Source organism: Xiphophorus hellerii, chromosome 1 (genome assembly GCF_003331165.1).
Source record: "Xiphophorus hellerii strain 12219 chromosome 1, Xiphophorus_hellerii-4.1, whole genome shotgun sequence".
NCBI lineage: Eukaryota > Metazoa > Chordata > Actinopteri > Cyprinodontiformes > Poeciliidae > Xiphophorus > Xiphophorus hellerii.
Genome location: NC_045672.1, coordinates 16516700 through 16539266, shown reverse-complemented (window position 1 = coordinate 16539266; position 22567 = coordinate 16516700). Strand labels below are relative to the sequence as shown.

General features: G+C 41.2%; 1 protein-coding gene across 3 annotated transcripts in view; it reads right to left on the bottom strand.

The window, feature by feature from the left end:
* Nucleotides 1-266: 266 nt before the first annotated feature.
* rarga (retinoic acid receptor gamma a) overlaps nt 267-22567 on the bottom strand; it is a 57184-nt gene continuing 34883 nt past the window's right edge. For all 3 annotated transcript variants that reach the window (XM_032574920.1, XM_032574911.1, XM_032574929.1), the window contains 7 exons: nt 9860-10008; nt 9519-9660; nt 7316-7479; nt 6913-7089; nt 6187-6391; nt 5566-5724; nt 267-4415 (listed from right to left, as the gene is read on the bottom strand). In XM_032574920.1, coding sequence (XP_032430811.1) covers nt 4054-4415; nt 5566-5724; nt 6187-6391; nt 6913-7089; nt 7316-7479; nt 9519-9660; nt 9860-10008 — 1358 coding nt within the window. In that variant the 3' untranslated portion in view covers nt 267-4053. The remainder of the gene's footprint in view (nt 4416-5565; nt 5725-6186; nt 6392-6912; nt 7090-7315; nt 7480-9518; nt 9661-9859; nt 10009-22567) is intronic.

Genomic DNA, 22567 nt, shown 5'->3' with positions numbered 1-22567 from the left:
TTTCTCTGTGAGAATAGGAAGTAAATCATGGCAGCAGACCTTTATCTGATGTCCTTGTTCTGCAGGAGGCTGTAATTTATTAGCTCTAGTTTCCTATGACTCCATGCAGTGTACCAAAGCCTGAGAGTCACAGTGCAAGAGCTCCCTCTACTGCTTTATCCCAGCAACAACTGAGTGGTAACCCTCTACGTTGTTTACACGGGGGAGTGCAGGCGCTCTTCCTGAAATGGAAAAAAAAAAAAAAGACGCAATAAAAAGTCCAGAACTCTCACAAAAGTAGTTTATTGTGCCTCTTACTGTTTATATGGCTTTTCTTTGTATGACAAGAGTTGAAATAAACAGAGGATTGGCAACACGTTGGCCATGTTGACAAAATAAAACACATAAAACAACATAATCTCAAAGTTCTGCCAGCATTACCATCACTAACATCTTGCAGAGAAAGGAAGAATGAGGTCGTCACACAAGAGCTTTTTTTTTGTGTGTGTGTGTGGCAGCACCATGCTGAGGACATTCACCCACTGACCAAAAGACATTTGAAAGCATTCACACAGAAACATACACACGAGAAGACCTGCCCATGTTCAGAAGACAAGACTCGTTGCTACTAGAAGAATGTTCATATTGCTTTAAACAGAGATTGAAAAAGAACCTCTGTACTGTACATCAGCCATGTTCTCCCAGCTCAACGCCCGTTGTGACATTTTGGCAATTAAGTATTGATACATGAGAACGCACATTCCTCTCCCTCAATAAGAGCTGAGGGTATACATTGGAAGACAATAGGAGATAATGGCTTTGAGATCAGAAGGCAGTTTGCTGCACAGATGCACAGGTGGTTATGAGAGTCAGACTGGCATCTATGCTGGGTTTTTGTTATTTTTTAGACCTTCAAGGTGTGCACACAGAGGTGGCGTAGGGGGTGAGGCTTACAATCCACACATAGTTAGAAATACACAAATATTGCCTGTTTCTAGCATGCCGTAAGAGCATCTAGTGTTTGGTCCTTTCTGAAAAGCCCTGAGTCTGATTAAAAATATCTTTGACAAAACTAAAAACAAAAATCTTGCACTTGCCATAATCCATGATGTTGATGTCATTATGTGTGGATGTTTACGTTTAAGCTGGTGTGTGCATTAACTGTGTTGATGTGCTGGAGGTACCCCGATCACAGCTTTGTGGCTCGTTTCCAATCTGTGGTTTTAGTACAGCCGTAACCTGCTTTTATCCAGGTTCGCCAATTCTGATTTCTGCTTACAAACCTTTTCTTTCTTTTCCGTTTTTTTAACCAGGTAAAACCCCATTAAGATCCGGATCTCATTTGCAAGAGAGGACTGGGGAGAAATATACAACACAAGCTACAGAGCTTGCCCAAATGTTTGGAAGCAACGTTAACTTTTTGCACACAGTATAGATTTTTTATATATATTCTGCAACAAAATAAACAGTACTATCATGTAGAGCAGTCCAAGTCCAGGCTTTGAGATCTACCATGCGTCAACGTTTACATGCCTCCCTTGTGTAACACACCTCAATCAAATATCTCATCAGCTTTACTTTAGCTCTGCAGACGCCTACAAATATCCATTCATGTGATTCAGGTGTGTAGAAGCAAGGATGCATCTGAAAGTTACAGGAAAGTCGATCACAAGGACTGGACCCCTGATACCGAGTCAATGATTAGAATACATTTTTACCAGGATTATAACATATTTGAGGGTTTTTTTACTGGACTTCTCCTTCTTCAAAGCAACCTCTTCTGACTTAAATAAGAGAATGACATACCATATTATACAATATGTCATCTGTATATTGTTTTTTTTTTACCTTTGCACAAAAGTTGTGACTCTTGCGAATCTTAACCCTAAAACTAAGCCCTTTCTTTCTTAGTGCTCCAACATCTACAGTGTTGCGTAAATGAATGAAAACAGAGTCAGATCATGCTATAGAAGAATTGAAAAAATATTAAGAAGTTTGTTTTTTTTTTTTTAAGAAGGTATTCTCAATAGAAACATGCTTCCAAACTTTTGGCCTGTAGTGTGAAGTTAAAGTGTTGAAAATATTTTTTGCAGCCTTCCTGTGAAGCAGTTAACATTTAAGTCTGTCATCTGTCAGAATTAAGCATCTTATATTAGCAATCTGCATCCTTGGTACAATTAATAATAGGCCTACTGACTGTAGAAAAAAACTGTCTTCATATATGTTTCCTGGATAACACAGATCCCAATGTTTCAATCATGCCCCATAACAGCCAAGAGGCTGAATTTTCAAAAGGAATAAATCAAAGCAATTTTGCTGTAATATGTTCCAACTTCCAGTCATCGATGGGACATTCAAAAGGTGGGCACAAACTGACATCCTGTCGCAGCCGTCTACTTCTTGTACCCAGAGCATCTGATCACAAATCAAAGAATACTGCAAAAGTAAGAATAGATGAGAACACACTGAATTTAGCTCTCTGCCATGGCCGTCTGGATAATCAAACCGACTTCTGACAGATTTTGTGCTTCCTCTGACTTCATTTTCACAAACAGCACACTGATAATTAAAACCAGCAAGTTCCTCTTGAAGTAACTACTTCCACACCGAAGAGAACTGTTGTCAGTGCAGCTTGATCGCACTTTCGTATGGTGCATTCACAGATCGGAGAGAAAAAAGATTGGACTTTTGAGTTTCCAGCCAGCCAGTCAACCGATCAGGGAGAATCAATCTGAAAATCAGACGTTTACACGCCGCATCCCTAGTTCAGACATGCTAAAGGGGAATATTATGCTCAGAAATGGAGTTTATAATCCTAAAGGATAAGATGTGACCAAATAATTGACAAAAGTGCTACTTTAATGGTCAAGTGTAAATCTTTGTCCCAGCACACTGAACCATGGAGGCACATCTCTTACTAGGAGAAATCTAAGGAAAGTGTGTGTTCTTTAAGTGACTGAGGATGTGTTCTTAGTGCACATGAGAAGTAAGCACTTTAGTGTGAGTAATGCCTGATTGTAACTGGAGTCCCTGCCTGTAGTCAAACTCATTCTCAACAGTTGACTTTCCCAAACTTTGGCACAAAGATACTTCCTGCACATATTGGCTTTAATGGCAGCAAAAGAGAAAAAAAAAGTCAATTCCCTGATAACAGAAACCGATTGGGTCACTGCAAACACAATATTAGTTTTGAATGATTATCATTGAGATCTGCAGCAAGCTAAGGCGCTACAAAAACAAAACAAAACCAAAAAAAAGAAGATAGAGCTAGGCTTCTGCAGATCGTAAGGAAGACCCAGCTAGCTGTAATGATGCCTCTTTCCCTCTGAATGTCTTCCCAGGAAACTTTAAAAAAAAGAAAAAATTACCAAAAGAATTCATATATAAAACCAGAATAAACACATGAAAGACAAAATATAACATTATATAGATATGTATGAACTTATTTAGTAATTCAAACTTAAACAATCAGAAACCAATGTTCAAAAGCAACAGCCACAAACTAATAATAAAAATAAAAGGGTTAGCATACTCAATTTGGTATTGCCCTGTACTTTTGTTATAATGTGCTTGTTGTAATCCGTCGGAATTCAACTGCTCAGTTCTGGTATCTGGTTTGGCTGTCCCCCTATTTTAGATATCGAGAACAATAGAGGGAAAGAAAGGAAATATTTAGCTTTTCAAAGAGGTTACGTTCCTTGTCATGTCAACTCCTCTTATGGCTAAGCCAGGAGTTCATATGGTCTATTGCCGTCTCTTCTTGACTTTATGTTTCTACGGTTTCCGTGTCACGAGTCATGGACCGTGTGGCCTGAGTTGGAAGCGTCTGAACACTTAAGGCTGTGCTGTGCTCCAATCAGGAGGACACAGTGATGTGCAGCAAGGAGAGCAGCGGGAGAAAGGAAAGGCCAGCATTTTCTTTTTTTTTTTTGTATTCAGGAGGAAGAGAGAGTGAGGTTTCATTGTATTTCTATGTGTTAGTGTGTGTGTGGGCGCGTGGGGTGTGTGTGTGTGTGTGTGTGCGTGTTGGGGTGTGTTTGTATCAAGAGCTTATATGTGTATGAAATGTTCTCTTTACTGTGCCCTCCCCACAAGGCCTTTCCTTGACCCATCTAAGTTATCCAAAACTCCCCAGGGCTCCCCGTCACTGTCCGAGCCTCGGTCTCGCTCCTCGTCTCCCAAGTCGTCGTCGTCGTCCTCATCCTCCTCTTCTGGTGATGGCTCGCTGCAGTTTTCTGTGCCCCAGCTGTCGTCCTCGTCCTCAGCCTCCTGCTTCACAACCAACGCTGGAGGCGGCGGCGGCGGTGGCGGGGGCGGCGCGTTCTCGTTGCACTCCGTTTGGTCGTCAAACGCGTCGGGGTTCTCAAGCATCTCCCTGATCAGAGGAGGCATCGGGCCAGGGATCTCCATCTTCAGAGTGATGGCTCTTTCTGCACCTGGACACAGAGATCACGTGATAAACGATCACATGAAAATAATCCATGGCTGTAAGAATCTTTGACAAATAATAGACTGAAAGGTGTTTCTGTGCAAGCTTAGCACTGCAACCCACATCCTTCAGAGACTCATGATATGATGAAGAAAACCTTGGAAAAACCAGTCTGGATTTTTCCATCCCAGTTTTTAGTCTTTCTGGTTCTTAACAGAATCTCTTCAATTATTGTTTTGTACTTTTGCTTCATCCAACCTCCCATCAACTTTGACTAACTTCATTGTCCCTTCTAAGCAAAAGCATCCCCAATGCAAAATATTGACAGCACCATATTTAACGCTGAATGATGGACAGAACAGTGCTTTGTGACATGTTCAAGGCTTGGAGTATTATTTTAACACCTAACCCCAATGTAAACGTGTCCAGAACTTTATCTCTGAGATCTCTGTTGTGTTTCTTAAGAGTTTATGATACTGTTTGTTCACTAATGTTGTCTGACAAACCTCTGAGGCCTTCACAGAACAGCGGTAAAGAATAAACTGCAAACAGGTGGGCTCTGTTTAATAGGTAGGTAACTTTTGAAGGCTGGTTGCAAACATTTTGATTTTGAATTATCAGAGTAAATGTAGCTAAATAGAAATGCACGCCATGCTTTTCACAAGTTCTCTCTTTGTTACGTTTTGAAAACCATGAATCATTTCTACCATTATGCATTGAAAACCCCAATAAAATTCGCTGAAGCGTGTAGAACATAACAAAATAAGACGTTTAAGGAGTATGAACATTTTTGTGCTGTAGCTTGCTGTCTTACTTCTTATCATTTATTACAATTAATAAAATGTAAAACTTTAAATGCATGTTATTCATCCACTTAAACTGTTTTCATAGTTTCATAGTTTGATAACATTTGAAGTGTGATCTTGGGGGAAAGTATTTGCTCAAACCAGTCTTGATTTTCTCTACCTTCATCTGACCAGATCTGTTAACAAGTCTGTGATTTGAAAAAATGCAAAAAGTGACATTCGAGACAAATATTACTTAGCTTTTAAATTTTATGGTTACTTTCCTCTTGCTGACTTTCAAGCCACCAATCTGAAGCTGAACTGTGTCAGAAAATATGAACTCATTCTTAGAAAATGACTGAAAATACTAACCTTTTGTGCTGATCCCTCTGAGGTCAGTGATCTTCATCAACATGCGAGGGAACATGTGGGGCTTGTTGGGGCGACGGCGACGGGCGTAGATCTTAAGAGCCTCTAGTAGAGGCTCTTGTAGCTTATCTACTTTTTCTGGCTCCTCGAGATCCATGCGATCTGAAAAAAAAAGAATTTTGAATGTATATTTAACTATTTTTTATATGTGTTATATGTGTAAACTGTGAACACTTTTGAATATACCAAAAACACTTAAAATAATAAAAACTTAAAAACTTAAGACTGATTAACTGAGTGCTCCAGGGGAGCTGTGGCTACTATCCAGTAGCTTGCCACCATCACTTGTGAATGTGTGTGTGTATGTGCGTGTGTGAATGACTGAACATAGTGTAAAGCGCTTTGGGGTCCTATGGACTTAATAAAGTGCTGTGCAAGTATAAGCCATTTACCATTTACCATATCTAACCCACTGACAAACTGGGTGACTGTTAAGAAACATTTTAGATTTTATTAATAAATTCCTGATTTTGTAAAAGAAATAAAATTTCAGAAGAGCCTATTCACAAAGATCCTTTCTCTTTGCAGCTCACTGAATCATTTTGTGTATGTCCGTTGCAGTACCTCCACAGATGAGGCAGATGGCGCTGAGGAGACCAGTTTCAGTGTCATCCATCTCCAGGGGTAGAAGTTGGCCGGCAAAGGCAAACACCAGGTCTGTGAGTGGTCCGAACCCAGCGTTGTGCATCTGAGTTCGGTTCAAAGTCAGGCCGTCTGAGAAGGTCATAGTGTCCTGTTCAGGGGTGTAGCGTGTGCAGATTCTCAGCATCTACAAGCAATAACAAAAGTGTGAAAAACAAAAAAACACAGGAATGTGGTAAAATATGGTGTAAGGTTATTATAGACATGCTTACTAGAGCACAAAACATCTAATGAGAGAGATAAATTATGCTCATGGTAGTTATATTAGATCACAGGTGTCAAACTCCAGTCCTGGAGGGCCACTGCCCTGCAACATTTAGATGTGCCTTTGCTGCACCACACCTGAATAGAATAATTAGCAAGGCTCTGGAGAACTGATCTACACAAGAAAGAGGTAATTAAGCCATTTCATTCCAGTGTTTTGTACCTGTGGCACTGCAGGACAGTGGGCCTTGAGGACTGGAGTTTGACACCCCTGTATTAGATTATACAGTATGTTACCAGGGCAAACTTCCTTGCAGTACCACCTACACCCACCAGATACCAGCATAATCTCAGCACAATCTCAGCCCAGGACATCCAGCTCCTTATTTTTGTCCTAAAAACTGAGTGTTGACAAAACAATACTGAGAAAAAGCGATTCCTCACCAGAATGTCCAGGCAGGCCGACTTCAGCAGAGTGATTTGGTCGGCAATAGTGAGGGTGGTGAAGCCTGGCAGGCGCTTGGCAAACTCCACAATCTTGATAATGCATTTGGTGGAGAGCTCACTGAACTTGTCCCAGAGACCCAGATCCAACTGAACACGGTGGTCCGAGCTAGAGTTCTGAACGCACATTGGCAAACACAGTTCAGTGCGTTTCATCATCCGGAAATATTCCACCCAATTTGCATAATGTGCCAAAGGTGTAACACATTTCCATTTTTCATCGATCAAATAAGGACCAAGATGAAATCCATTTACATATCGCATCAATCATTCAGACACAGTGCAAATAACCTAATGGGAACTGAATTTGTTAAGCCATGCATTAGATATTAGAATGACTTACGGTGGTGTATTTTCCCAGCTGGCAAAGTGAAGGAAATGTTTCTTGGTGAGCTTTGCTGACTTTGTTGACCAGTTCTTCAAGCTCTCCACTTAGCTCATAGCTCTCTGGTAGCACTACCTCCTCCTTCACATCCTTCTTCTTCTTGTTTCTGTCATTGCGCACCGCTACATGGAGACAAAAGATGTAAATAAAGAGCAGCTGCTAGGCAAGATTTGATAGTAATCTGCAAAAAATCCCTAAATGTTTGCAATACTCGAGATCAGTAACTGAATGATAGATCTTTAACGATTTGGGCACTAACTAGCAGAAACAATAACTGAGCAGCAACAGAAGCTGCTCTTAAAGACACTGACACCAACACCTATCTCCTGCCTATCATCCAGTCACTTCCACGTCGATCAATCTGTCCACAAACGCACATAAGCCAGTCCACTCTCTGCCTCCTCTCCCTCCTCCGCCTCCCATACTTTCCTTCCTCTCAGGATATCCAGTAATAGCAGAAGCACAATGTGATCCCGGTCTTAACACACATCCCACACAAACATTACACCCACGTACATGTCCCCCCGGGCTCTGCGAAAGGGCAAGAAACTGGCACTTACAGTGTAAAACAAAGAGGGCACAAAAGTGGTGACTGTGACTCTGCAAACGGCATGAATCCTGCCGCTGTTCTCTTTGTCAAGAGTTTTAAATCATATTTTCTCCTGCGTTTGTCTTCATGAATGAAGTCAGTGTTTGCCGTCAGCCAGAGGGGTGAGGTTTTTGAGGTGAAACATGAAGTCAGATTCATTTTGTGAAGCGATTAGTCATATGACTGGTGCAGTACCAGCCTCACCGTGATCACAGACCTTGAAGAACTCATCATCTCTGTTGCACAGTTTCCCAAAGTCCTTGCCTGAACATCAAAGCAACCTAAAGTGAATTGATGTGCTAACAACTTCGGTCAAGCGCACATTACTCCATGTTGGCAGTGAGTCTCAAGTGTATTATAAAGAGTCAGTCCAAGCTTCTATGGAGCCTGAAGCAGAATCAGTTCTCTGGGGCGACTTCTAATTAAAGCCACTGGCCACCAGTTACCACAGCATGATTAAATTTGCATCACCGCATTGCACATTAAATACAACTAGTTTCATGGTTGACTAATAAGGTGACACTTGATACCATTAAAGCACTGAAAAGAAAAAAACAGTGTGTTGAGATGATGCTTGTCTCTTAGAAAACAGTAATTTTTAAGACCAACTCATTTGATCTAGAAATTACATCTAGTGCTGAGACACAAGCAGCAGAAATTAAGAAATAGTATGAGTAAGATGTTCCCTTAGCAATATTATTATCAAACCATGAAGCCGTTTTTTTATTATATCAAACTGTGTATATCTTGCAAAAAAATAAAAATATAAAATATATATATATATAATGTGCTTGTAGGAGACTTTGAAAGAGTGGTTGAGGATTTTTGAAGAGAGGTTCTCTTATAAACTTACAAACAGTGAATAACTTTCCCTCTTTTCTATAAATCCAGATTAGATAGTCAGGGGAGCTAAAGCTAACACTGGGTGTGAGGTGGGATAAGACCAAAGTGGACTTCTACCGTGTTAAAATAACTCTGATCTCAAAAATATCGCAGTGGTTTATGCAAATCCTCTTATATGAATTTGTAAACTGTTGCAGTGTTTGCTTTGGGTGGTTATTTACATAGAAGCTGATGATTATTTACACAGGAAATGCAGGTAGAAGGTGTTGTGCCACCAGTGTTCTTCCTGTGTGAAACACTAAGAATAGAACAAGGAAATCGTGTCTAGTCAAAGTAAGCATCTGGAAAATAAGGAATGTGTAAAAATCAACAAAACAGCATTTAGTTAAATAGCTGTTATGTTTTGGTACTGTATACACCTTTTACACTATTCTCCGTATGTGTTTCACACAGGCCCGACACTGGTGGTGCGCTGCCTCCAAGTTCAGTGTCTTGTGCAAATAAACTTCAGTTTCTCTGTAGCAAACCACCCAAAGCAAACATGACAATGGTGTGAAGGTTTATGAAATCTGTTAGATTTCAATTGTTTTAAGACAATAAAGTCTGCTTTGTTCAAAAATCCTGAACTATCCGTTTGCACACCCTTGGAGACCCTTTGATCGCTTGTGAATCAGTTCAGACCAGGTTTTACAACTGGCTCTTTTTGTCTCCTAAGCTGAATGAACCCACCTTCCTTGGACATGCCGACCTCAAAGCACTTCTGCAGCCTGCAGTACTGGCAGCGGTTGCGTGTGACCTTGTTAATCTGGCAGTTCTTGTCTCGGTGACAGGTGTACACCATGTTCTTTTGGATACTGCGACGGAAGAAACCCTGAAGCATCAGGAAGCAAGAGACAAAAGAGTGCGAGGGCAAGAAAAAAAAAAAAGAAAGAGGACTATAGTTATCAAAGAAAGGATATGACATTTAACTTGGTGCTCTTCCTCTCTAACGTGGCATAAAAATAGTAGCTACAAAGGTGTATTAGATGAGTTGAAGTGAGACTGAGTAAACTCCTACAGGTCCTTCTCACCTTGCAGCCCTCGCAGGAACTGACCCCGTAGTGGTACCCTGAGGACTTGTCCTGGCACACAAAGCAGGGTTTGTAGACACGAGGTGGGGGAGGGGGAGATGGCGAACTGGGTACCATCTCCTCTGAGCTGGTACTCTGGGTCTCCACCGCTGTGGGAGGAAAGAGAGAAAGACATGTAATTGGTCACTAATTGTAGTCCTGCAGCTCATCTCTGAAATACAAATACCCCATGTGCGCTTGTCAGTTCATACACCGGATTTGAATGTTTGGGTGTGTCTAACCACATGCTAAGACATTAACTTGACAGCTGACTGACACTCCTTGCCCTTCAGTTCAATTAATGTACTGTCCCATCCTTGCCGCTTAAATTAAGGCAACAGTTTTTGGGGGGAGTTTTCGGAACTGCTTTTACAGGAGAATATTCACACCACATGACAATGCTCCAGTCTAAGTATTGTCTTAACTTCACTCTCTGTTACAGGGGATAAAGATAGCTCATGAGACTTGAGTCTCTGACCACGAGTGGAAGTCAACTTTCGAGTCGTTGGAACAGAAGACGTAAACTCCAATCCTCGGGTTCACTTTGGAAAGTTTTCTGGTAGATATTTAGTCACCTAGAACTTAGTTTGCCTGTTGACAGGAGGTGCAAATGACAGCAGGCAATAGATTTCTGCCACTTATGATCTCCTACCCCCCCTCATGCTTTAAGTCTTTCAAGGCACATTTGGGTATATCATTGATTCTTCTGAACACAGCTGAATGAAGAGATAATGACTTCCTGACAGACCCAGAGTAAACTATTTTTTTTCTAGCAGTAAGCAGGCGAGGTATTGATTGACACGTAGTCTGATAGGTTTCTGAATTTGCCACTGAAGCCAAAAGTCAAAGCCTGCTTCTCTTCATTCCACACACTAACAACAATTCATGTGGACGCCTAAGAGGAACAAAACAAGCACGTGACAACATCGCAGGCTTACACAACATGGTGTATGGCTTCACTTGGAACTTCTGACATCAGTTTCTGCTCAGTACACACATTCTACGGTGCATTACACTTCATTACATTTCAAAGCAAACCTCGGATATGCTGATTTTTTTTGGGGGGGGGAGTTTAATGTGTGTGTGGTGTATATGTTCCATAGTTGCCCCTGTGAAACACAAGCCGCTGCACACACACACACGGTCAAAAAACACTTTCACCCTTGGTCACCTTCGAGCTTCTACCCCCAACTCTGAATCCCACTAACCCCTGACACATAAACCCTATTTTTCTCTTGTTTCCTGGCCCTAAATTCCTCAGTGCAGCCCTGCCAGGTTTTAACAGAGGCCTAAGCTCGTAAGGCGGCCTATAAAGGCGGTCCCATGGCTGGGCTGGAGGCCCCAGCCCGGCTGGCAAGCACTTTATTGGGACTCGGTCACCTTGGGCAGCTATTCACACCACCAGCTGTGGCTCCCAGCCCGTAAAAAAAGCCAATCATAAAATGAAAAACAGAGAGGCTCTAAAATTCTAACTTTTACTGCCCCCGCCTCCCCCTACCGTCACCTTCAATGGAAAGCACAGAGGGCTTGCCTAAACTTAACCTACAATTCCCTTCCTTCTTTGTCTCCTCCTCAAGGCTGAGGCAAAAACCACCAGCTTGGCTTTTTACAAGAGAAGGGAGACTTCAAAAGGAAGGGGGGGAAAAAAAGTATAAAACAAAGAATTTGATTTTAAAAAAAGAAGAAGTAGGAAGAGGAGGTGAGGGGAGGGGGGGAGGGGAGACTCTGTGAGGGAGGGCAGGTCTCGTTCAAGACCAAGTTGACCATCACTACCGCTTTTGTATCCGCTGCTGTGACTTCTGCTGTACAGCCTCATTAATGAGAATAACAGAAATATAGAGACATTCTTAGTTTATTGCCCAATGCAAAAACATCTGGTTTTCATGTGCATTTTTATTTGACTCTAAAGAATTCATTCAAATTCCAGCTTTGAAAGTCCTACCTTGCTGGAGGCAAATATGTTTTCTATTAGCTTTTAGGGCAATCTCGGAGCCAAATGTGCAAATCAATCTGCAACCTGAAGTTTACGCCCACTGAATGTTTCTACAGCAGTTCTCATATGTCCCTGGCCAGAATATAACAAAGCGACGGGGTCAGCGGGAGAGCAGAAACCCTATGAACGTGCCATGAACTGCTGTTTATGCAATAATAACATCAGCAAATGAGCCTCCAGACCTAGCGCTGACAACCCCTTTAGAAAAAAAAAAAAAAAAGGACAAACCATATGTGGCGTCAAGAAATGAACATTGACTGAGTCTATCTAAATGATAAAAGAGCCTGGGACGGAGAAAGTCAATCCTAGGGAAAACTCAAGGCAGGAGCGATGGAGAAAATATATAAGCTTCTGTCAACACTTTGAACCTGGTTCCTGCTTGAGAACATGACTCCGCAGCCCACCTCCCAGAATGAGCCTCATTCAGCCCACTCTACCCCAGGGCGTCATAGTGAGAGGGCCCATTCAGGCCACTACTTGGAGCCACTTTTCCTCAGTCTCTTCAGCCCAGCTCATCACTGTTTAGAAAACAAAGCCCAGTAAAATGAGAGGCCCTCCTTATCAGCACGCAGAGGCCCGGGGTACCATTTGCATGACAATCTGTTGGCCAAAGCTGGAGAGCCGATGATGGACAGATGAGATGAGAGAAGTGGGATAGGTGGGTGGCTGCTGTTGTTAGGGGACATGAAGAGGATAAGAGGCAAGAAGAAGGAATGGGTTGGTTATCTGCAGCCACTGTTCACTTCCTGTTAGGGTAAGTATCAGTTTACTCTCTAATCCATCGATGCAATGCTCTCTATGCACAAGTGGCCAAGCTGCACTGATCAGATCTAATCCTCTAGTCCCCTTACCTAAGAAACACACACGCACAAACACACACCGACCCATCTGTCCCACTAACATTAAATGCTTCAGCCTGAGTGGGATGTGGAGTACATCACTCTTCACAACCTCATTAGATGTAAAATGTGACTGCACATGACAGAAATAACTGTTTAGCTGAAGGTGACTTCAACTAGGTCAATTACATAAAATTCTAGGTCAAGTCAACTGTGCCATTCAGCCCGCATTCAGGATAAAAGAGATTCCAAAGGCGAGGAAAGAACAGGAAGAGGTCATGTATAAAAACTTGAAACATTCTTGAGCACGAAAGCTGCCTTCTGTTCCCTCAGTTGGAAAAAAAAGGGAGTGTCTGTAATGTATGGTGAGCAAAGGCATGACTGTGCAGCTCCTGTTTTGTGTTGCAACACAACTCTTTTTTTTCTTTTTTTTCTTAGCGTCGCAGCATATGACATTCTGGCAGTGTAGCAAGTTTTCTTTCACAATAGTCCTGCAGATTGTTTTATTTTATTTTATTCTTTCTGTTACACAAGTCTTGCCTCTGCATGTGACAGAGAATGCAAAGGCTTATTCTTAGAACATATAGTACTCGCAGATCCATTTAGAGTCATTTAAAAGTGTTTATTATTAGAGCAAAGGCTGAAGCTGTCAGTGGGCTTTCTATTCAATCATTCAGTCATGCACTACTGTTTGTAGGTGTAAAGTTGATTTTTGCTATGAGGATCAGCTAAAAGGTTACAAACTGTTAAAATCTTACTGGCAGTATTTACTCTCTCTTCATTCAGTAAGTCCAAATGAACAGCTAGACCATGAAGAGCTAAACTAAAGCAGGCTTCTCTTTAAAAATGCTCTAACAATTTATAGAAACAATAATTCATCTCTACTAACCCTTAGACCAAAGACATATTGACATTGCGTGGTTATTTTTCTAAAGGAAAAATTACTTTTTTGAGGCTTGTATTATGTTATAATGTTATGCCCTCATCAAAAACACACCGTGAATGTTGCTTTGATTCTTTCATGAACTGCTCAAGTTAACATGATCATGCTATAAAATGGCACTAGGAAAATACATAGTACTGCCCCTTGAATACAAAGGTAAGGTGGTTTAAAAACAAAAATGCAGTTTAAGTGAATATGATTTTTACATTCCTGCAACTTTTATACTTGACAGTTCTTCTGAATGGAAATATTTTTAATGTTGCGTTCTAAGTGCGTGAATCACTCAGGAAGACAATCCATGTCTGTTTTCCATGTTAAGCTTCAGCATCGGCCAGTTGGACCAACCAATCGAGATTCATGCAAAAAGAAAAAGGGACGCGAGATATCAACTGAGGATAACATATTAAAGGCTTGTAACAGTAAAAAACCTTACTTCAAAAGCCAGGAAAACCTCCTTTAACTGATAAAATAGCAACAAAAAGAAAAATGTTCCTTCTAGTGATAAACACTAATGCAGTAATAAAACTTTTCTATCATGTGATATAACTGTACAAAAAATGATAAAAATTTCCATCTCTTTATTCAATTTAGCCACGCTCATCAATAAATTTCTAACTTTTTAATAATACCTAATAACAAAAAAATCTCTCCTTTCTCTTTGCAACCAAAATATTCATTGGAACCCAGTGCAACTGTAAGAAAGTCCCCGTGTCTACATTTATCAAAAGCCTGAAAGGCTTGCATGTTGCTCGGGGTACTGGACAGACAGTAGCAGCAGACGGACAGCAGATTGGGAAAGAATTGTGAACAGTGAGAATCCCTGGCACATTTAAAGGTGGGGTCTTTGATGCTGCCCTTGGCTCTCCATTTTGTGACAGAGGCAGCAGCCCCGCAGGATACTGACTGAATGACCATGAGCGCACTAAAAGGTTTCCACGAAGAAGCTGCCTTTGTGAAAGAGGAAAAGAAAGTACCACACCCTAGTCAGCGGTGCCAGCGCACTTCAATCTCCCACTCTCTGCCCACATCTTCCTGCCATCACTGCAAGTCTCTCTCTGCAAGGCCCCACACAACACGCATGTTTCCTTCCTCTTTTTAATACCAGTCTTTCCGGAGGATCTTCGTCACCGCATTTGCTGTCACTTCTCTTTAATCCTTGCTGTTACACATACCTTACTGCTCTCTTACAGATCACAAACACTTTTCAAGCTTTCAAACAGGTTTATGAAATACTAGATTCTTGGGTGAAGCATTGGAAGAATTAAAAGTGGCAAACACCTTTTAAAAAGGATGCAAGAGGATTTGCTAAGTAAGTTACTACAGGTGTTCAGTTCACTTGGTAAGGCCATAAATCACCTTTGATCGTTTCTTACCACATGCAGATATCAATATACCTTATCTACATAAGTTCTCACCTTGATTTATTTCTCCCTCACGTTTTTAGGCTATTTAGACTAAAGTCAACCATTGTTTGTCTTTTTTTTTTCTGTGAAATTTTTTCTTGGGGGGGGAAAACCACCAGAAATTTACAACATTTTGCCATAACCAGTAAAAGTCATGCAAGATAAAGAGATGTGAAAGTCCTTGACTAATGCATGAAAAACATTTTGGCTGTGCCTCATAGCTGCCTAGCCATAAAGCTGGCTCACATAGTGCTGCCAGAACACCTATGAAAACTTTCTGTTATCCACACAGAAACACCTTTACATGGCGCAGCACAGCAAAGGCAGCAGGTGGGATAGGCATGTCTCCTTGAGGCACGTTTTAAGAAGTGGAATTACCCCCGCAGGCTGTTGGCCTCTTTCAAAACACCCTTTCTTCTTTACAGCACCTCATAAAGGACCTTTTGATATTTTCTTGATGGAGTCAGCCAAGCCGACATTTGGTGGCCCGCACCCGCCCACTCCCCCACCAACAACCAGCCCCACCTCTTTTCCTGTACCACACTACCCTGTCAACTTAAGAAACACAAGTTGGCTTCAAACACACAAACTGCCGGTAAAACCTAGGTGAGGAACGTTTCCTTCAAATGTCCCTGTACAAAACCCGGGGAAGGAGGCTTTAAAAGAGAAAGAAAATTCTAGGAAATACGATTTCAATCAAGGTTTTTTTTGTTTGGTTTTTTTCGGTTGGTGGTTTTTTATGAGTGGCACAGGCAGAAAAAAAAAAGCAGACAGTCAAGTGCAGATCTGTGGAAAAAATCTGTCTCACATGTCCCTGCGGTGAGCTCCAACTGACTCTTCATCTGCCCACCAGAAGACAGGGGGGAACACGTCTCACCTCCTGTGACTGGAGAGTGAACCCGAACCTGGCAGCCCCGCACTGGCCTATGCCATTGATCATGTCAGGAAGACAGAATAACTGGCGGCCAGGCAAGGAAGCGGACGGGGAGCGCAGGCATGCAGACAGTTGAGGTGAGGAGAGAAAAGGAGAGAGAGCAGTCATCGAGGGAAACCCTGTCTCTTTGATCCTTGTTTTTTTTTTTCTCGTCCTCGCAGACTTCCTCCCACCATCTGCAGCCTGGCTCTCACCTGTCTGTCTCTGGCAAGGCCACTCGCGCTCGTTCAATTGCTATTGCTTCCTCCCCGCAACAATAGAAACCTTCAAAAGTAGAAGTAGCCCAGCCGTGGCTGCAGCCCTCGCTCTGTCAGAGGAAGTGAGGGGGAAAGAGGATAATGTAAACAACAACAGTAGTATTCACTCCAGCATTTTTTTTTTTTTTTGGGAAGTGGTCAAAAGCGTGGAAAGACAAAGCCTGATATTAGAGTGAGCATTCTCACCCGCACATAGCAGTGAACGAGTCCTTCCCACAAATGCAGATGCTCAGAGGAAATTATTTACCCCCTCCTTCATTCATAAATCTATAATAAACAATACACAGATAGACAGCAAAGCTCATCTCTGAGTGATTTATGATCTGCATATACATTGTGATTTGTTTCTTTTTCCTGGCAACAGAAGCAGTCCCCTAAACTGGCACAAACACCCTGAACTCATATCAGATGTAGAAGTCGCTGAGAAACTTCTGCTTTGAGTGGCCCAGTGGAGCAATGATGCATACGAGAGTTTTTCACTCTTGCTTGGCAACCAACCGCCAACCAGTTGCCCAACTTTGTGCCTGGGCGGAGACTTCAAAAACTCTGATGAGAGTGTCTAAATTTAAGCCATTCTGTGATTCATTTCCTCCTCCAAGATGTCGCAACAGGAAGTTAAGTGGGTAATTGGCATGTGGAATAGAAAAAAAAGAAAGTTGAACGTGTGCTCTTTTTGCTTATGATTCACTGCTCTAACATGTATGAGTACAACGCTGACTGAGACAATACAAACAGTTCTGTTGAGACAAAAGAGGAGTCTGCTTTCTTTCTGGTTTATTGTCTAACTGTTTAATTCAGGTCTGATCGCAGGGCATTTACAGTAAACTCTCAATCAGCTACAGGTCATGCTAAAGAGGAAATATATTATCAGCTTGTTTGAAACCACTGAGGAGCATGTGCTTTTTTCCCCCATCTGCCTGCTCATGGGAGTGTGTCATGTGTGTGAGTGATAATGCCCCTCTTGTCTCTGCTTCAGAGAAATAATTTTCCACAGCGGCTCAATGAATCAATGAGTGTGTTAACATTGGTTTTGCTACTTCAGAATAAAAAAAAAGTGTAAATTATAAATTAACACTTATATTCACAGGCATTAAAAAAAAGAAACAAACAAAACAGCCAAAGCTGATGAAATTCAAACTTTTTGTAGTGGAAGCTAACTATCACAACTGTCTAATCTTATTTAAGCACAACAGTGTTTAAATGAAGTGTTCAATAATAGTTACATATTAACAACACATACTTTATTTTTTTTATTTTAACAATTCCTAGCAATACATTTTTGTAGCATTTAGCAGCAGATATTGGTTCGACCAGTCGCAGTCTCCATCTAAGAAGATGTTTAATTGGGTTGTAGTTTGAATGAATATATGGACATAGTAAAATTTAGAATGTGTGGAAAGAGTTGTGGTTGAGAAAGGTTCTGCGAAAGAGCACACATTGAATCATGCTTATGCTAAAGTCAAACATGCAAGCAAGCCAGCTTGTATGATCTATGAGGCAGCTCTTGCCAGTGAACGGTGTATCTCAGCTGTGGTTGTCTGGGAATAGATTTACATGCCTCCTTGTTAGAGTAGTTTAAAAAGTCATGCAGCCAGTCATGCAGCCTGCAGGCCAATCTATGAGGTAAGACAGGAAATAGTTCTTGAGTTACTGCCCTGTTGTATAGATGTAACTACCTAATAAAGACATTGTTAGGCTGTGAGACAACATTCGGCCATATTAGCATTTAAATAGTTTATCTGGTGAGTTTATGGTACATAATAGAAAAGGTGATCGAGAAAACAGAATCTGTAAGCAATGTGAGAATAAAACGACAGGCAAACAAAAACAAAAATCTCAATTTGCGTTTGAAAATTTTTAGAAACTAGTTCACAGTTTGGCAGGAGTCTGGACTGGATTTGATGCTTACGACAACATTGACATTGTGAAATCAAGCCTATTTGTTACTGATTTACAAATGTGTAAATTTGTAAAAGGTGTAAATAACCTTAACAGTTGGAATTCAACTAATTTATTAAGTGCATTTTCAAATTTGAAATTTAACTAAGGTGTCTCAATGGGATACAGAGGTTAACTTGTTAATTTCTACCCAAAAACACAGATTAAAAAATCTACTCAAATACAAAGCCTGTATATTCCACCTATTTTATTCATTAAATTATGTTTGTTTATTTGGTTATGGAGATGCCTTGATATATATATATATATGCATATATATATATATATATATATATATATATATATATATATATATATATATATATATATATATATATATATATATATATATATATATATATCATGGCATCTCCATATGCATATATATATGCATATATATATGCATATATATATATATATATATATATATATCAAGGCATCTCCATAACCATATTATGTATATATGTATATATGTATATATATATATATATATATAAATAAATAAAAATAAAAAACTGAGAATTTAACCACTAACCAGATTTACACAAGGTTCCCTACATGGTATCACATTTTCCTGTTTCCTAATTCAATTTGATTATTCACAGTGACCATATCTCTTGAGCACAAACAAAGAGAAACACTTAAAGATGCACATGATGGCATCCGAGAAATTCTCTGGTGCCATTCATCTTATCCCAAACTAGCAGCTACAAGCGTACAATTACAGGCATGTCGGTTTGTGCACACCTGTTCCCCCTCACAGCCAAAGTATACTGGCAAAGGCACGCTCATGCCGAAACGAACACATAAACACACAAACAAATCATCTAATGCTGGTATATACAAATGAACTAATGCACCATTACCACGAGGATGTTCATGGCAGTTGCTCATACACACGCTGGCAGAATTTGACTAATGTTTGAGGAAAAACAACTCCAACGGGCCTTCTCTATCCCTCCCCATCACTCTCCACCTCTGAGCTCAGATAATAGCTGTCCAACACCAGTCGCTCACCACTCCCTGCCCTGTGCCGTCGGCTGCGTAAACACAACCCATTCACACATACACAGAGGCAGGACAGTCAATCTCTCCTGGGTTTCCAGTCCCAGCCTACATTTTTTCATAACACTGAACCCCTTAGCAACATTTGAGCCTGGCTGTCAGTCAATAACATGTTGGTGACAGAACCGTTCTCCTCACATTTATCACGAGTGCTTAAATGTATGTGCTATAAACAAACCTCGCACATGCTCACATATGCAACTCTCAGGTGCTTGTTCTAATAAAGCCCACACACATACACAGAAAGTTTGCCAATCGCCCTCGCCTTTGTCCATAGGAAAAACGTGCTTGGCAGCCAGAGAGCTGTTCTCAGTAAACAGCTACAATGGCAGCAGCCAGACATGGGTGTAGGAGTGGGCTGCCACAATAACTTGAACCAACAAAACATTGTGAAAGAACTCCCAAAAGTTCACATTTTTACTCCAAACTCAAACATTTGGCCTCCACAAACCATCAGCTGAGCAGGATTTCTCATAATGTTATGGAATCAAGAAGTTGGTGAAACACACTCTTTCTGGGGGGGAAAAGAACTCACCACAAACTTCAAGAAAACACAAGCAACCAGTCCACGATTTATCATCCATACTTTGATTGATTGGTTTTATTTACAGCAGTGTGACTGACGCTGCGGAGAGGGCTATAAACTGCTTTTAGTGCAGAGCTGGATTCCAGCACCGACTTGAAGAATCCAGCCCTGGCACACTGTCTGTCTCTGCATTCGACATGCAGTCTGGGTGCCCATGGTCCCCCCCAACAGACCTGTAAACACCACCATAAGTTAACGTGTGGGATTTTGAAAACAGACACAATCCGTCTTGTTTATGCATAAGCAAAGCCTCACATGAAAATGAGATCAAGAAAAAAAAAAAAACTTTAAGCAACTGCAAGGATTGAGACTGTTTATTTATAGGCTGCTCTGACCATTAATGGGCTCGGCTATTACTGTGGGGTGAGACAGATCTGTGAACGGGAATGTGTGACAGTGCTACTCAAGTCAATCTGAAAAAGGTCCTGAAGCTACGAAAATATTTTCCAGACTACAACAAACAATCCATCCATTCAACCATTATCTAAAGCCACTTATCCCTACAGAGTCGTGGGGGGGCTGGTGCCTATTTCCAGCTGTCATTGGGCGAGAGGCGGGGAACTGGCCAGGTCGCCAGTACATCGCAGGGCAACATAGACACACACACTCACACCTGAGGATAATTAAGAGAGACCATTCAACCTAACAGTCATGATTTTGGACTGCGGGAGGAAGCCGGAGTACCTAGAGAGAGTAGAAGCATGCACAGGGAGAACATGCAGAAAGACCTCAGGCAGGGATTTGAACCCAGGACCTTCTTGCTGCAAGATAACAGTGCCTCACTTTGCACCCTATTGCAATAACATGATTAATATGTATATTGGTTGCCTTTGAGAAGTCTCAGAAACAAGGTAATAACCAAACCTTCCAAGAGAATATACATAGAGATTGCTATTTTTAGCAAAGCTAACAAAAAAAAAGAATTAATAGGAGGTGCTGCACGCAATTTATAGCAATTTTACCTTCTATCGCTCTCTGTCTCACACAGAGTGTAACATTGGCTCTACTGCTATAAATGATAAATGATCACACACAGCTGAAAGGCCCACAAAATAGTTGCTGTACTTTCATCTTCTAATATCAGAGTTTCTGAAGGGCAGCCAGAATCAGCAGGCCAAGGCAGTTACAGAAAAATGAAGATCAAAGTCATCCACAAAACTGTGATCTGTTCATCTCTATTTATAATGTTACTGCTTGAGTAAACTTTAAAAACACAAAGAAAAAAGAGATTTTTTTACTCCTAATGGACTGCTTCCTTGAAATCCCTTTTTAGTGTAACAAGCCTTATTACTTGTATCTGTCCGTTACAGATCAGAGACCTCCGACCGGCTAAATTAATCCCAACTTCAACACCATGTTTTGTTAACTCTTCAAAGGATTAACAATATTTATGTATATGTGCATAAATATAGTTGCAATTCCTTGACAGAATTGAAATGGTACTACTTTGCATTTCCCACCTTTTCTTACTCAAGCACACACACATCCTCTCACACAAGATAGTGCTATCTATATACCCAGCTTCCCCCCCCCCCCAAGGCTTCCTAATCTTTTAATTGAATCTTTTGTAATTATAATGAAATAACTGCAGACTTCTATCAGAGAGAAAATTATCAGGCCAGAATGTGCCAGCGGTCACAGGCAACTCCTATTTCTTCGGCCACTGATGCTGAAATGTACAACCTTATTTTAATTAGCTCCTCAGATCACCTCCAAACAGCACATTGGGGAGGAGAGGGCGGGAACAAAGAGAGTGTGTGTGACTGTGGAAGTGTGTTAGAGACATTACTACTCAGGCTCATGAGAGTATCAAAATTAATATCCAAACTGTGTTGGCGAGACATCGAGCTACGGGCGTGTCGATGAGAAAAACACACTTTGCCTTTTTTTGACCCCTCGCAACTGCTAAGCGTAATTGCCTCATTCTTCTAGCAAATGAAAATTGACAGTGAAGGGGTTGGTGTGCATAGGCTCTCTCAAATGGCTTGCCTAGAAGTTGACTAATTCAGTTCTCATTGACATATGACTAAATCAGTGTCCATTATCCCTATGTGTGGGGCAGCTCAGATGTAGTACCAGCTCTGTGGCATAAGGCACTTAAGAGCATTACATAGGCCGGGCTGGTTGAAAGGGTCCACTTTTCAGCGAGCCACACATGCAGCAACCCTGACACTGGCCAGGCAGTAGCCCCTGACTAACCCCTGACATTGAGGTCTCCCTACTTGAGGACAAAAACAGGAAAACCTACCACGCACTTTTAAGTCAGCCGATTGTCCCTGGCTAACAGCCAGCGGCAGTGACACTTATCACCACTGCAGATTTACTGCCGGGGCTTACACTCATCTGCTGGAAGATTTAGTGGCACAAACATTTTTAATGCATTTTGTTATAGAATATTACAATTTCTATTTATTTTTGCCTCGCTAGAGATTAAAACTATTTTTACTCAAGAAAAAACAGTTTGATTCATTTTCAAGCATCACGGCAGAGTCAAATGACTTCTCAGAAAAAAGAAAAAAAAAACAGCGCTTAATTTGGTATGCAGGGATCATGCCTCTGTGAGTATGGCATAAGGACCCGGGCAGGTCCCTCTGTTGTGCTGCAGCTGGCTGAACTTAATGAGATATCAGACTCAAACATCAATTCATCAGCCTCATTGATGAGGACAATGAGGAGCAACCGCTTCAGCAAAGAGAGGCATTATGGCTTGT